Below are 14,175 nucleotides of genomic sequence, written 5' to 3'. Positions count from 1 at the left end.
CAGCCCTTTTTCTCACTCTGGATAAGTACAGTTCTTGAATAGAAGGGAGGGTTGTGCCAATGATTCGCTCAGCAGTCCGGACTACCCTCTGTAGTCTTCTGAGGTCAGATTTAGAAGCTGAGCTGAACCAGACAGTTACTGAAGTGCAGAGGATGGATTCAATGATGGTGGAGTAGAACTGTTTCAGCAGCTCCTGTGGCAGGTTAAACTTCCTCAGCTGGCGAAGGAAGTACAACCTCTGCTGGGCCTTTTTCACGATGGAGTCAATGTGAATGTCCCACTTCAGGTCCTGAGAGATAGTGGTGCCCAGGAACCTGAATGACTCCACTGCAGTCACAGTGCTGTTCATGATGGTGAGTGGGGGGAGTGCAGGGGGGTTTCTCCTGAAGTCCACGATCATCTCCACTGTTTTGAGCGTGTTAAGCTCCAGGTTGTTGAGAGTGCACCAGACAGCCAGCTCTTTAACCTCCTGTCTGTAAGCAGACTCATCACCGTCCTGAATGAGGCCGATGAGTGTGGTGTCGTCTGCAAACTTCAGGAGCTTGACAGAAGGGTCTTTAGATGTGCAATCATTAGTGTACAGGGAGAAGAGCAGTGGGGAGAGAACACAGCCCTGGGGAGCTCCGGTGCTGATTGTACGGGTGCTGGATGTGTATTTTCCCAACCTCACTAGCTGCTGCCTGTCTGTCAGGAAGCTGTTGATCCACTGACAGATGGAGGTGGGCACGGAGAGCTGAGTTAGTTTGGGCAGGAGGAGGTTTGGGATGATCGTGTTGAAGGCCGAGCTGAAGTCCACAAACAGGATCCTCACATAAGTCCCCGGTCTGTCTAGGTGTTGGAGAACATAATGCAGTCCAATGTTTACTGCATCCTCCACAGACCTGTTTGCTCTGTAGGCAAACTGAAGAGGATCCAGCAAGGGCCCAGTGATGTCCTTCAGGTGGGCCTGCACCAGTTTTTCAAATGACTTCATGACTACAGACGTTAGAGCCACAGGCCTGTAGTCATTTAGTCCTGTAATTTTGGTTTTCTTAGGGATGGGGATGATGGTGGAGCGTTTGAAGCATGAAGGGACTTCGCACAGCTCCAGTGATCTGTTGAAGATCTGTGTGAAGATGGGGGCCAGCTGGTCAGCACAGGATTTCAGACAGGCTGGTGTAACACAATCTGGGCCTGGTACTTTTTTCCTTTCCTGCTTCCGGAAGACCTGGCGCACCGCATCCTCGCTGATCTGAATTGCAGGTGTGGGGTAGAGGGGGGATGCAGGAGGTGTGAATGGAGAGAGTGCTTGATTGGAGAGGTGTTCAGGATGGGTTGCAGGAGCTGTTAATGGTGTGAACGGTAGTTTGGAGAGGCATTCAGGGCTGGTTGCAGGAGTTGTGAATGGTGTAAATGGTTGTGTGGGGAGGCATTCAGGGCAGGTGATGGGTGTTCTTTCAAACCTGCAGTAAAACTCGTTCAGATCGTCTGCCAGTCGTTGATTCTCCACAGTGCTGGGGGGTGGTGTCTTGTAATTTTGTGATCTTCTTTAGACTTTTCCACACTGATGCGGAGTCGTTCGAAGTGAACTGAGTCCTTATTTTTTCAGAATAATTCCTCTTTGCCACTTTGATCTCTTTTTCCAGTGTGTATTTAGCCTGTTTATACAAGACATTGTCCCCCTTCACGTAAGCATCTTCTTTGGCCTGACGGAGCTGTCTGAGTTTTGCAGTGAACCACGGTTTGTCATTATTGTAAATTAGCTGAGTCTTTGTAGGAATACACACATCCTCACAGAAACTGATATATGATGTTACGGTCTCTGTGAGTTCATCCAGATCGGTGGCAGCAGCTTCAAAAACACTCCAATCAGTGAGGTCAAAACAAGATTGTAAATCCTGCTCTGCTTCATTAGTCCATCTTTTTACAGTCCTTGATACAGGTTTAGCTGATTTTAGTTTCTGCCTGTAGGACGGTATAAGATGAACCAGAAGGTGATCAGAATGTCCCAAAGCTGCTCGTGGAACAGAGTGAAATGCATCCTTTATTGTAGTGTAACAGTGATCCAATATATTACTGTCTCTTGTGGGACATGTAACATGCTGTCTGTATTTTGGCAGTTCACGGGAGAGATTGGCTTTATTAAAGTCCCCGAGAATGATTAAAACAGTGTCCGGGTGTTGTTGTTCTGTGTCTGTGATCTGATCAGCAAGTTTCTGTAAAGCTGAGCTCACATGCGCTTGAGGAGGGATGTAAACACTGACCAGAATGAACGAGTGAAACTCCCGTGGCGAATAAAACGGCTTGCCGTTAATGAAGAGTGTTTCAAGATTTGAGCAGCACGTCTTCTTTAACACAGATACATCTGTACACCAGCATTCATTGATGTAAAAGCATGTCCCGCCGCCACGCGATTTCCCCATTGATTCTGCGTCGCAATCCGCTCTAAACAGCTGAAAGTCCGGCAGATGGAGCGCGCTGTCCAGTATGGTGTCATTCAGCCAGGTTTCCGTGAAACACAGAGCAGCAGAGTGTGTGAAATCCTTATTTGTCCGAGAGAGCAGAAGGAGTTCGTCCGTTTTGTTGGGTAGAGAGCGGAGATTTGCCAGATGGATGCTAGGCAACGGCGTTCAAAATCCGCGCTTCCTGAGTCTGACGAGCGCTCCCGCTCGCTTCCCCCATCTGCGCATCCTGAAGCGTTTGATCAGCGCCGCCGCTCCTCCGATAACAATGTTCAGTAAAACGTCTGAATAATTGAAATCCGGAAAAACATCTTGTGGTGCGTTCTGCCGAATGTTCAGCAGTTCATCCCTGGTGAAACTGATGGCAGGAATATAACTAAAGACAGGACAAACTAACAAAAACACAAAAACATATGCAGAGCCCGTCACGGAGGCAGCCATCCTGTATCAGCGCCAGAGTCATTTTAATTGAACACATCTGTCTAAAAGCAAGTCTGGAAATACTGTTTAACTTGCCATGTGACACATCAGATCTTCAGTTAATTTGGACAAATTAGATCATTTAAGGCTGTTCACAGCCAGAATAGTAACTACAATAACTATTTTAGCATCCACACCAAGAGAAGATAGTTATGTTTATTATTATATACTATGCAGTGATGTTGTTGTCCGCCACTTTAAATGCTCAAGCTTGTTAAACGCAGGTGCATTCTGATTGGCTGTTTTTATTGTTCATCAGCTGGAAAATATATTCCAATGTTGTTGTACTTCTGAATCATTAAATGTTAAATCAAAATTAAAACTGATACTAATGATGTTGTTCCTCTGTGTCATTAAATGTTAAATAGTTGCAGTATGGACTCATCCTTGGTATGAAGAGATCTTTAATCTGCTTACAGAAATACCATGCGATTTTAAAACAACAATTTTCAGGCCTAAAAACGTGTTGAAAAAGTTGTGGAATATTATTTTTCAAATCTCTGTGTAATAGAGTTATATTTAATCAGGCATTTAATTTCTGTGGGGGACTATGTGTAGCTATATCGCATGGTTTTAATAATTTTCACAGCTTTCAAGTTTATAATGAGGTGAATTCCTGCATTTATTTAACATAGCTTAGGTTTGAATAATAAAATAAATCAATACAAACTATTAGATTAAATCAGTCATTCGAAACCAGCCTTCGAATCCATGAACTCTCTCGGAGCGCGGTTCTCATCAGCGCATCTTGTCTGTACTAAAGCGATCTGCTGCATGATGCAAGACTCACATTTCGATCGGGACAGCTGACAGAACTGTCACTTGACTAATCAGGTTATTGTTGTATTGTCACAAAAATGTATAATTTGAACACATTTTACGTATTTTAAGCCATTTGGTACTCGCGCGCTCCACAAGCTGTAAGTGCCCTCAGTCACATCCAAAGCTCACGAGTATAATATAAAATTTTTTTTCATAGTTTTTTTTAGTTTAAGCATCATAATACAAACAATATAATGTCTGAGGAGTTTTGACAAATACAACAGTTTCATGGCACACTCTACTGAAATACAGGGGGAAAAAGAAAGAAAAGGCGGGAAAATCAATAAATAAACAACACTGCGTTGTCAGTGTTGGTGTTGTATCAGACACGAATGGAGTTAACAAGGTCTTTGGCCGGCGAATGAGGAGATCTGTGTTTTGTCCGCATCTGAGGCAAGTGCAGCGCAATATATGCTATCATCACCTTTTACAGGCTATATAATGCTTATTGTTGCTATATGGGCGCTTATTTATTATAATTTTTTTTTTTTTTGCTGTTTTATACAATTGGCCAAAATCTCATGATATAAGTGATTTGATTTGGTCACATGACTTGTTCATCATTTGTACTGTTGTACTGGATAACATTTGCAAATTGTTTATGACACTGAAGAAGATTATGAGAGTGAAAGGAATTCAATTATTTCCTTATGAAATTAACACCCCAAGCAAAAACTCAGGAGCTCACAGAAAACAGATACCATTCTGCCATGCAATAAAACTGATCTGGAAAAGAGATCTTCAAGGAGTGTAAACAACACCTATTTACGACCTCCTTCCTCCCTCTCATCTCCCCTCCTTGCCTCTGACTCTCACTCTTCTCCAAAAGCAAGAATATCCATATGCCATGTTATATCTTGTGAAAATTTTGTTTTTTCCACTTCATGTTTAGAATCATTTTAAAGGTCTATGTGCGATTGGTAAAATGGTCTCAATTTCACAATAGTCATTTATATTATGAGAAAGATCAAGAACTTTTGTAGAATTGTGTTCTGCTGAGAAGGTGTGTTCCCCTTTAGGGGTCTTTGAGAATGTTTAACTCCAACCAGGTTTGACCCTTATGTGACCGCGGGAACCTATTGAACCAAAATGAGCGTTATGGTTTTAAAACTGATTTGAAGATTCCTTTGTTGTCTGGTTTGAGTATTTAAGGGGAGTGACAAAACAGTACGGGGCGATTCTGTAGTCAGATCAGCCCATAGTGTGGATTGTATCTCATATGCTCCATACTATGTATCTTTCTGAAGTCAGGTATATTATTATTTACTCAAAAATGTTATTGTGTTGAACACATTCTGCCCATAGAGAACAATGTATAGTTGTTTGTGTTACTTACTGTGGACATTGTCTAGTTAAGTTTATTCTCTGAGTACTTTGCTATGCATTTTAGAACATGTGTCTTAAATTAGAATAACTGTTACATGTGTGACTATGTTGAATTGGTTTGTCTCCTGTGTGAATCATGTGGTCGTTCCCCATATGAGTACAGTGTCTATGCAGGAGCAAAGTTGCCACGAAGTTACAATGTGATTCGCAATTGCAAATATCCTTTCTAAATTGGCTTCTAATTGTTTCATTATGTAATTGACATGATACAATTATACCTGACTAATAATAAATTGTTATATTTGATTTATCCTAAACTGGTCTGAAATCATTATGACTAGTAAACTGTGAGGAGGCTTTTGTTACCGGAAAGTTACAGCCAGGGTAGGTCAAACTGAAGGCTGGAGAATGATTGGAGCAGTAGACACATCATCGGAGACCTTCTGATTTCTGTTAGCAAGTTGTATGGGAAAAGACTAAATAAACTACACTTTTGTTATAAGCAAGCAGTAGGTGGCAGGCAAAACATGTATTAGTTTACCTACACCCTGTGACTAACATCAGACTGGAGAGTTGAGAGTCCCCAGTGAATGGATAACCGAAAGTATAGTGAGTCCGGAATAATCAAATATCAAAATTGATACATACATTTGTGATCAGTGTTTAAATAGAAACATTGTCTAAATGCAATGAGCACATGAAACTGGAGTCAGATTGAGCATGGAGCTAGACTAGGATTCAAACTAAATCCTGATAAATTCAGAAGCGCAAGTAAAAGACCGAATACACATTAAACCTTTGACCAGGTGCTGGATTCTGCTATTTGGGCTGGCGAGTGGATCCTTACAGTTAGATATTATTCATAAAATGTAAGAAATAGTGTGTCTGATTGGTCCAAATGCTACAGTGGTTAAGGATATTTTACAAGCCATCAAACTGAAACATCAGAAAAGGTTTGCCATTCCAGAGCATAGCAAATGTGACAGATGACAGATTAACACATTTATTAACTAAGCTATTTTATTCATTACTTCAAAACAGTATCAGAATAACACAATTACTTTTTTCATTTTGACAGCAAGGCAATTCTAATCAAACAGCTTAAAGTAACTATGAACAAACAAAAAGTAAAAACACTCATCATTATGCTTTTAAATCAATCACAGAATGGCACAGCCTGGTTTATTTTTCAGTTCTTCAACTTCTTGTTGCAGCTCCTTTATTTCAGCTCCTTTCTGCTCCTGCAGGTGCAGATAGAGTTTTTCCAGTACTTCCCGTTGTTTCTGACGTTCTTCCAGCATCTTTTGGAGCTCCTGAACGTGTTGCTCTTTTCTCTCTCTGAAATCATTAAATTCTTCTGCTTGTTTTCTGGCTTCATCTTCATGTTTCCTCTTTATGACTTTTATTTCATCTACATGTTTCTGTTTCATTTCATCTCTTTCTTTCTCTTCTCTTTCTTTTCTCTCTCTTTCTCTTCTCTTCATCTCTTCTTCTTGTTCTTGTTTTAGATCTTCAATCATTTTTTTCCATCTCTTACTCTCTTCTTCTTGTCTCTCATCATCTTCTCGTTTTCTTCTCTCCCACTCCTCTTTTCTCTCTCGTTCCAGTTGTTCATAAAGTCTTTCCATTTCAGTTTTCTTTCGTTCATATTCTCTCTCTTTTTCTTTTCTCTCTCTTCTCTGTTTCTGTCTCTCATCCTCTATCTTCTGTCTTTCTTCTTCTCTCTCTCTTTCAAACTTCTTTCTCATTTTCTCCATTTCATCTTGTTTTTCTCTCAGCTGTTCCTCAAGTTTCTCTTTTCTCTTTCTTTCCTCTTCCTCTCGTTCTCTCATCTGTCGTTTCTTTTCTTCCTCCCATTCTCTCTGTTGTCGTTTTATTTCTTCTTGAGTCTCTTTTCTGTCATTTTCAGCCTCTTTTATTTTTTTCACCCATTCTTGTCTCTCTTTCTCTTCTTGTTCTTTCCTCCTTTTCTCCTCTAAATCTTTCTTTTTTATTTCCTCTTCTTCTTTCATCTTTAACTCTGTTATAAAATCTTTCATTTTTTCTCGATCTCGTCTGTATTTCTCTTCTCTCTTTCTATCTTCTACTTCTCTTTCTTGTTTCTGTTTTTCATACTGTGATCTCTGGTTTTCAATCTCTCTCTTCATTTCTTCTATTTTTTTATGATATTCAGCTCTTCGCTGTTTTTCTTCTTTTGATCGTTTCTGGTTTTCCTTCTCTCTTTCCTTCTTTTCTCTTTTTTCTTTTTCTTCAGACTCTTTCCTGAGTTGTTTCTCTTTTTCTCTGAATTTATTCTCCATCTTCATTCTCTCCTCATCTGCTCTTTGTTTCTCTTCCTCGAGTCTCTTCATCATGTCTCTCATACCCAGCTCATATTTGGCTTTTAATTCTTCTCTTTGAGTCTGAATCTCTCTTTCTCTCTCTTTCAGTATTTCCTCCATTCTCTTTTTAATGGACATCTCTGCCTCCTCAAACATGCTGTTAGTGAAGTATCGACCCTGATTACTGTTCTTCACCTCTTCTATCATGTTTAACAGTTGGGTCACTTGAGTTCTGTCTTGTTTTTCTCTGTTATTGAAAGACAATAATCTGTTCCCACAATCACTGATCAGTTTCTTCAGTTCAGCAGACTTACTTCTCTTCACATAATCCTCAATAGATTCACCCTCAAGATTGTCTCCTCCAGTGAACAGAACAATACTGAACTGAGCAGCTTTTGGACCGAATATCTTCTTTATCAGATCCACAGTGTCTGCTTCTTCCTTGGTGAATCTCGCCACACTCAACACAATGACGAACACATGAGGTCCAGGAGACGAGAGTGAAACACATTTCACTATTTCATTGACCGCTTGTTCATTTGAAAGTGACGTGTCAAAGAGTCCTGGAGTATCAACCACAGCTACTGATCGACCATCAACTTCACCAACTCCCTTCTTACAGTCAGTCGTCACTGAATCCAGGCTTCTTTGACTCTCAAACTCCTGTCTTCCCAAAATAGTGTTTCCTGTTGCACTCTTTCCATTTCCTGTCTTCCCAATCAGCACAATCCTCAAACTCTCCTGATCATCTGAACATTCAGCACCTGGAAATAATGCATGTACATGTGTTAATATCATGTGGTTAAAGGCACAAGCTTCCCATTCAAGTGTTAAAATTGGAGATTAGACTGTAAAAAGTAAAACATTGCTGTATTTCATGATATATATTTTTTTTCCTTCCAATAGCCTAACATTATTAGATTGTTAGGTAAAATTACATTTTGTAATTTGCATGTGTCTTTCAATCCATTTTCTAAGACTGATACAATATAAAATTATAACATAATGAAATTAAAATTATACATTCAATCAAACGACTTTTATTAAATTATGCATGGTTTGCGTATGCTCACAGATGAAAACTCGAGAGAAAGTTCTGGAAGAGACCGAATGGAGCAGAAGTCGGAGGAGGCTGGTTATCTTATTACAGTTAAAATCCTCCATTCAATCTATTTTAACTTCCAACCTTTTCGGAGAGAAATGTTATAGCACGTGCATCTGCCAATAATTATATTTTTTATTTTAATTAATGCATTTTGTTCAGGTCGTGGACATTAAGAAAAGGAGGGAATCCGTTCTTAAATGTTTAATCATCTACATTGGTGAATTTGTTCACCATTTCTCAGCCATCCACACATACTTACTCGTAGGGCTAAAAAAATTAGAATGGCGTTACAAACTAAGTTACAAAAAAAAGTGCAACTCATGCATTATATATATTACATTATATACATTACACAAAGTGAAATATTTCACGCAATTATTTGTGCTACTTCTGTTGATTGCAGCTTATAGCTATGTTCACGTATATGCACTAAATACATGGTTGAGTATTTTGGCCTCCTTTTGCAGATTTTCTGAGATACTGAATTTGGGGTTTTGAGTGTCTGTAAGCCACAACCATCAAAATTTACACAAATATTTACTTGAAATATTTCACTTTGTGTAATGGATCAATGTAATATACAAGTTTTCACTTTTTACCTTGAATTATTGAAATTTATTAACTTCTTGACCATGTTCACATTTTTTATCCCACACACACAGAGAGAGAGAGAGTTTAAGACACACACGCTCAGCATGTCACAAAGGCTGCATTTACACTGCAGGTCTTGATGCCCAAATCCGATTTTCTGACTATATCCGATTTTTTGATGACCTGCTTACATCATCTTTTAAAAGTGTCCCGTATCCGATTTTTGCATTTACACTACACACTGCTGAAACTACCAAACGTAGATGTTCTGACCCGGAAAAAGAAGTAAAACAGCACAAAATACAATGGATGCAAATGTAAATAAAATTATACAGTAGGGCTGCACGATATTGGGAAAAAAATGACATTGCAATATTTTATTTTTCTACGATATATTATTGCGATATGAAATCTAATCAAATTTTTTCTTACAAACAAAAATGGGGAGAGCAGATTTACATTCTCATTTTAAATGATTATGACACCATCGTGTCAATTGATTAACATGCGCGAGGGAGAGAGAGCAAGACAGCACTCGTGTTGTTTGAAGATAGTCGTGCAGCCAGGACTCGCTCTCTCTCTCTCGCTGTCTCTCACGCGCACTAGCTCTCCATCTCTCTCGCGCTCTCTCTCTCGCGCTCTCTCGCTCGCACTCTCTCTCTCGCTGACCTGTCAAAACTTTTTTGAGCTGTGCAATTAATCCGCGATTTACATTCGTCAAGGGCCAGGGAGCAGCAAAAAAAAAATAATAATAAAAAAAAAATCACCAAAACATTGGTCTCGTATGGCGGAGAAAAATAGGAGAGCCCTTTATTTCTGTAACAACCCTGCATTTCAGCCCCAAAGACTGAAAAGACATGAAACCTCGGCATTGCTCCACTGTGTGTATCCTTCGTCCTCCATCACGCCTATAATAAGTCATGTGATCTCAGTTGGCGGTGTCCACCTGAGTTGACGTCACTTTTTTAATGAGGTACGACTCACATTTACTGGGGAATATCCGATTTGTCTGCTTACATGGCACACGCAAATGCACGTATCCGATTCATATCCGATTTATTACCACATATGAATGAGGCCTGAATCCGATCTAAAAACATTGGAATCCATGCGGTTTTTTCCTGCTTACATGTACACCGGTCAAATCCGATCTGTGCCACATGAGATCAAAAAATCGGATTTGGGTCACTTGAACCATGCAGTGTAAATGGGGCCAAAGTTGATTCATGACAATTATGTTTCAGGGAGGACATTGGGAGGACACAGCTTCTGCTGTTTTAGTGTAACCGGTCCTTTTCTAACCGCTGCTACTATCATCTGCGTTGTGTGTAAGAAGGCTCAGGACACTTTCACTTCTGCTCACCAAAGGGGATTTATTGACAATGATGCCCAGCAATAACTTTACTCCATCTGTGGATTAATGTGAATAAAGTTCAAATCTCTCTCATGGGCATTCCAAAGACATTCCTCTCATCAGCAATTACAATGCGAACTCACTTTAACAATTGAATCTAACAATTAAAGACACAATTAACACTGAAACAGAGTATTAACATAATACAAGAATATAAAAGAAAATAAACAATAAGAGTGAAATACCTGTGGATTAATATGAATAAAGTTCAAATCTCTCTCATGGGCATTCCAAAGACATTCCTGTATGATATAATATTTGTTAGCTAATTAATGACTCAAAAGCATATCATACAGCCCACACGATATAACTTCATATTCTTAATCCACTCACGCATAAAATGTATAACACAACACTGCATACAGTCACAGAAGCACATGTAATACAATATTTAGTCAGTTTATACACTTTGCAAACGTAATTCACCGATAAAATGAAGAGCTCTGACAAACGCTTACCTCTCATCAGCAATTACAATGCGAACTGAAAAGAAGCGCGCACTCGATTGAAAATGGCGTCAGTACAGCGCCAACAGGAACTTTCATAATAAAAGTCTCTAAACAATAAACAACAGTATCGACATATACTGCTCAAAGAAAAACAGAAATAAAACAATAATACAATAAAAGGGATTTTAGTGAAAAAGAAAAATGTTACATTCAAACTGTATTCACTATAACTCGTTACATTAGGTCAGACTATCGTTTGAAATATTCACTATCCTTGGCTGCAATTTATTTCAAAGTTTTGCCTCTACTGTTTTGACTAACTTTCTTTTCATCATCTAGTCTGTGAAATTATAGCTGGCTAGCAATCGAACTTGTCTCTCACACACTCAACTGGGTCTGGTCTGGTCTGCTTCCTCTTTTTTTCGCAAGACAAGTATTTAATTAAGAATTCTTCTTTCTTAGTGTGCTGAGCTGTCTCTTCCGTCGCGTTTCTTGAAGGCGGAAGTTTATACCCATCGTTAAAGGAGGATGCGCTGCTGGTTTGGAGTATTATAGGTGGTGGTGCAGTTGTGTGGAGTGCAGTGCTGCTTGGATTCACTTCTCACTGTGTGTGTGTGTGTGTGTTACACGAATCCACAGATAGGGTCTTCACTCCATCTGGCCTGCCCCCTGCCACTGGAAGGCCTGTGTCTTTTATTATTTTGTTGTTTATTTTTTTGTTGTGAGTATTTTCAAATCGATATTTTTATTTTGCACAGTACACAGAGTTTCTGATTGTGATAGTGTTTGATGACCTGACAATTGACATTGATTATCATTGAACGTTTTAACTAATTATGGTGATTTGAATAAAGTCTTTTGTACATTGTTCACACGCCTCTCTCAGATTACTTCAGCCTACGAACCTGTGTTCCTTATTTTTGGTTATTTCCCCATTTCTTACGGGGTGGCGTAGTGGGATTTTCTTTGGGTGTGTTTCCAAACTTATTTCCAACGTTCCTCCTTTCCTTCAGCATTGCCACATTTGTGGCGCAGTCGGCAGGGTAGGCTTTCTTTTTCGGGAGAGACGTGTACATGTATATGGTTTGCTCTGTGTACTGTCTGTTGCTTGTTTTTTTCCCCTTAGGACTGAGTTTGTGGTGAAAATATTAAGACAAAGGAAAAACAGCAGCGTATGTCCAGTGAGCACTTTTCTCTTGTGGTAAGTGAAGATTTGTAGTTAAATATGGAGGAAGAGTTGGGAGAATTAAGAGAAACCGTAACTCAGTTGAAAGCAGACAATGACAGATTGCGGCAGGAGCAATCATCTGCTCATCCGGGTCCTAGTGGGCCGCAGGCAATGGCTTCTGGCCCCCCTCTTTCCACTCCACAGTCAAGTAATGAGGGCGTTGCCCCACCAGAGAGGTACGTCTTTGTACCACGAGATCGAAGGTGGCCAAAATTAAGTGGCAGGTCTAGTCTTAATATTGAGGAGTGGATTGAGGAGGCCCATGCTTGTATGCAGGCCCATTATATGTCTCCATCTGATAAAGCATTCTTCCTCTTTGACCATTTGGCGGGAGAAGCAAGGGAAGAGATTCGCTACCGTTCTGATGATGAACGTAATGATCCTGTAAAAATTATTTCGGTGCTTAGGGAGTTGTATGGTTGCTCACGGTCATATGTTTCTTTGCAGGAGGCTTTCTTCTCTAGGAGGCAGCAGGAGGGGGAGTCTTTGTTGGAGTTTTCCCTTGCTCTGATCGGCCTCCTGGAGCGAGTGAAGCAAAAGTCGCCTTATGCCATGCCAAATTTTCAAGTTTTGTTGCGTGATCAGTTTATTGAGCACGTGAATGATAATTCTCTTCGGCGAGAGCTTAAACAGTTGGTACGAGGTCAACCTACTCTGACTCTTTTAGACGTACGTTGTGAGGCACTTCGGTGGGAACGGGAGGGCATGCTAGGGGTTTCAAGGGGTCGTAGTCATTCGCTCCCTTCTGCATATGGTATCCAGTATGGGGTGCGGAGTGAGCCTCGTGAGAACACCGTGAGGTCTTCTCAGGAGTCCGAATTGGGGGAAGTTAAAGAAATGTTGCGGTTGCAGCAAGAACAAATTAGTAAACTGAATCAAGGTATCGCCCGGTTACAGGCCCCTCAACCCCGTAGTCAATCCCCTCGTCGTAATCAGATTGTGTGCCGTAGATGTCAGAAATTGGGCCACTTCACTAGGGAGTGTGATGGAGAAACGCGTACTTACCCGTTTCCCTTCAAGTGCTTCATCACTAAAGGTTAGTGGACAGCCTGACTCAACTATGTCGTCGGGAAACTAATTCCCACCACGTTGCCGAGCCAAGGCGTGGTTGGGGAACAAAATGGCTCCAGTACTATTTTATCCCATTTGATGTCGTCATGCCCACACCTGCTTGTTCGTATGGGTAGTGTTCCAGTGCCCTGCTTAGTGGACACAGGATCAATGGTATCTACCATTACCGAAAGCTGTTTCCAAACTCATTTCCAATCATGGGGCGTAGACCGTTTAAAGTCGTGCCATTGGCTCCAACTCCGTGCAGTGGCTTGTCAATTCCCTATATTGGCTACATGGAATTGGATATTGAGATGTGTAACCGTTTGATTTCTAGGTGTGGGGTCTTGGTGGTCAGGGATCCTCCTGGGGGCATCTGTACTCAAGTTCCTGTAGTACTGGGAATGAATGTCCTTAGTCGATGCTACCGGGAGCTCTTTGGACAGTATGGCCCTGGCTTATTTGATTCTCCCTCTTCCGTGGAGGCCCCAAAATTTGTCTTGCAGGCGTTACAACATTGTCATCTAGTGGGAGACCAGTCTTCTGTGGTGCGTATTGGTAGGGCTAAATTGCGGGGTCGTAAGTCGTGTCGCATTCCAGGTGGTATGCTGAAGCTAGTGCCTTCTACTTGTTCCGAACAATATGCGGATAGAACCGTGTTGTTCGAGCCTCCAGTGTCTAGACTGCCAGCTGGCCTGCTAGCCTCGCCTGCACTGGTTAGAGTGGTTCAGGGTACAGTTTATTTGCCCATGGTTAATGTGGGGACCGCAGATGTAATGTTGTACGCAGGTGCGACATTGGGAACACTTAATAGTGTTCAAGTGGTAAGTCTGCCAGCTGGGATAACTGAGATAGAGCCAATGAGAGTCTTAGTGCGTCCCCAGGTTGCGGAAATAGTTGCACCAGTTCAAGAATCGATTGATGCAGTTGATCTTTCAGTCCTGTCTC

At 40.8% G+C, this 14,175-nt stretch overlaps 2 protein-coding genes across 2 annotated transcripts in view; both read right to left on the bottom strand.

Moving 5' to 3' along the window:
- The window catches only part of LOC127942456 (GTPase IMAP family member 8-like), a 92,333-nt gene that overhangs the window by 9,720 nt on the left and 68,438 nt on the right, over positions 1-14,175 (bottom strand). The window lies entirely within an intron of this gene.
- LOC127942419 (GTPase IMAP family member 8) overlaps positions 6,072-14,175 on the bottom strand; it is a 63,251-nt gene continuing 55,147 nt past the window's right edge. Inside the window, exon 8 of the mRNA XM_052538121.1 lies at positions 6,072-8,154. Within this exon, the coding sequence (XP_052394081.1) occupies positions 6,230-8,154 (1,925 nt within the window). The 3' untranslated portion in view covers positions 6,072-6,229. The remainder of the gene's footprint in view (positions 8,155-14,175) is intronic.

Source organism: Carassius gibelio, chromosome A3, assembly GCF_023724105.1.
Source record: "Carassius gibelio isolate Cgi1373 ecotype wild population from Czech Republic chromosome A3, carGib1.2-hapl.c, whole genome shotgun sequence".
Classification (NCBI taxonomy): Eukaryota; Metazoa; Chordata; class Actinopteri; order Cypriniformes; family Cyprinidae; genus Carassius; species Carassius gibelio.
This window is presented reverse-complemented; position numbering and strand designations above follow the sequence as displayed.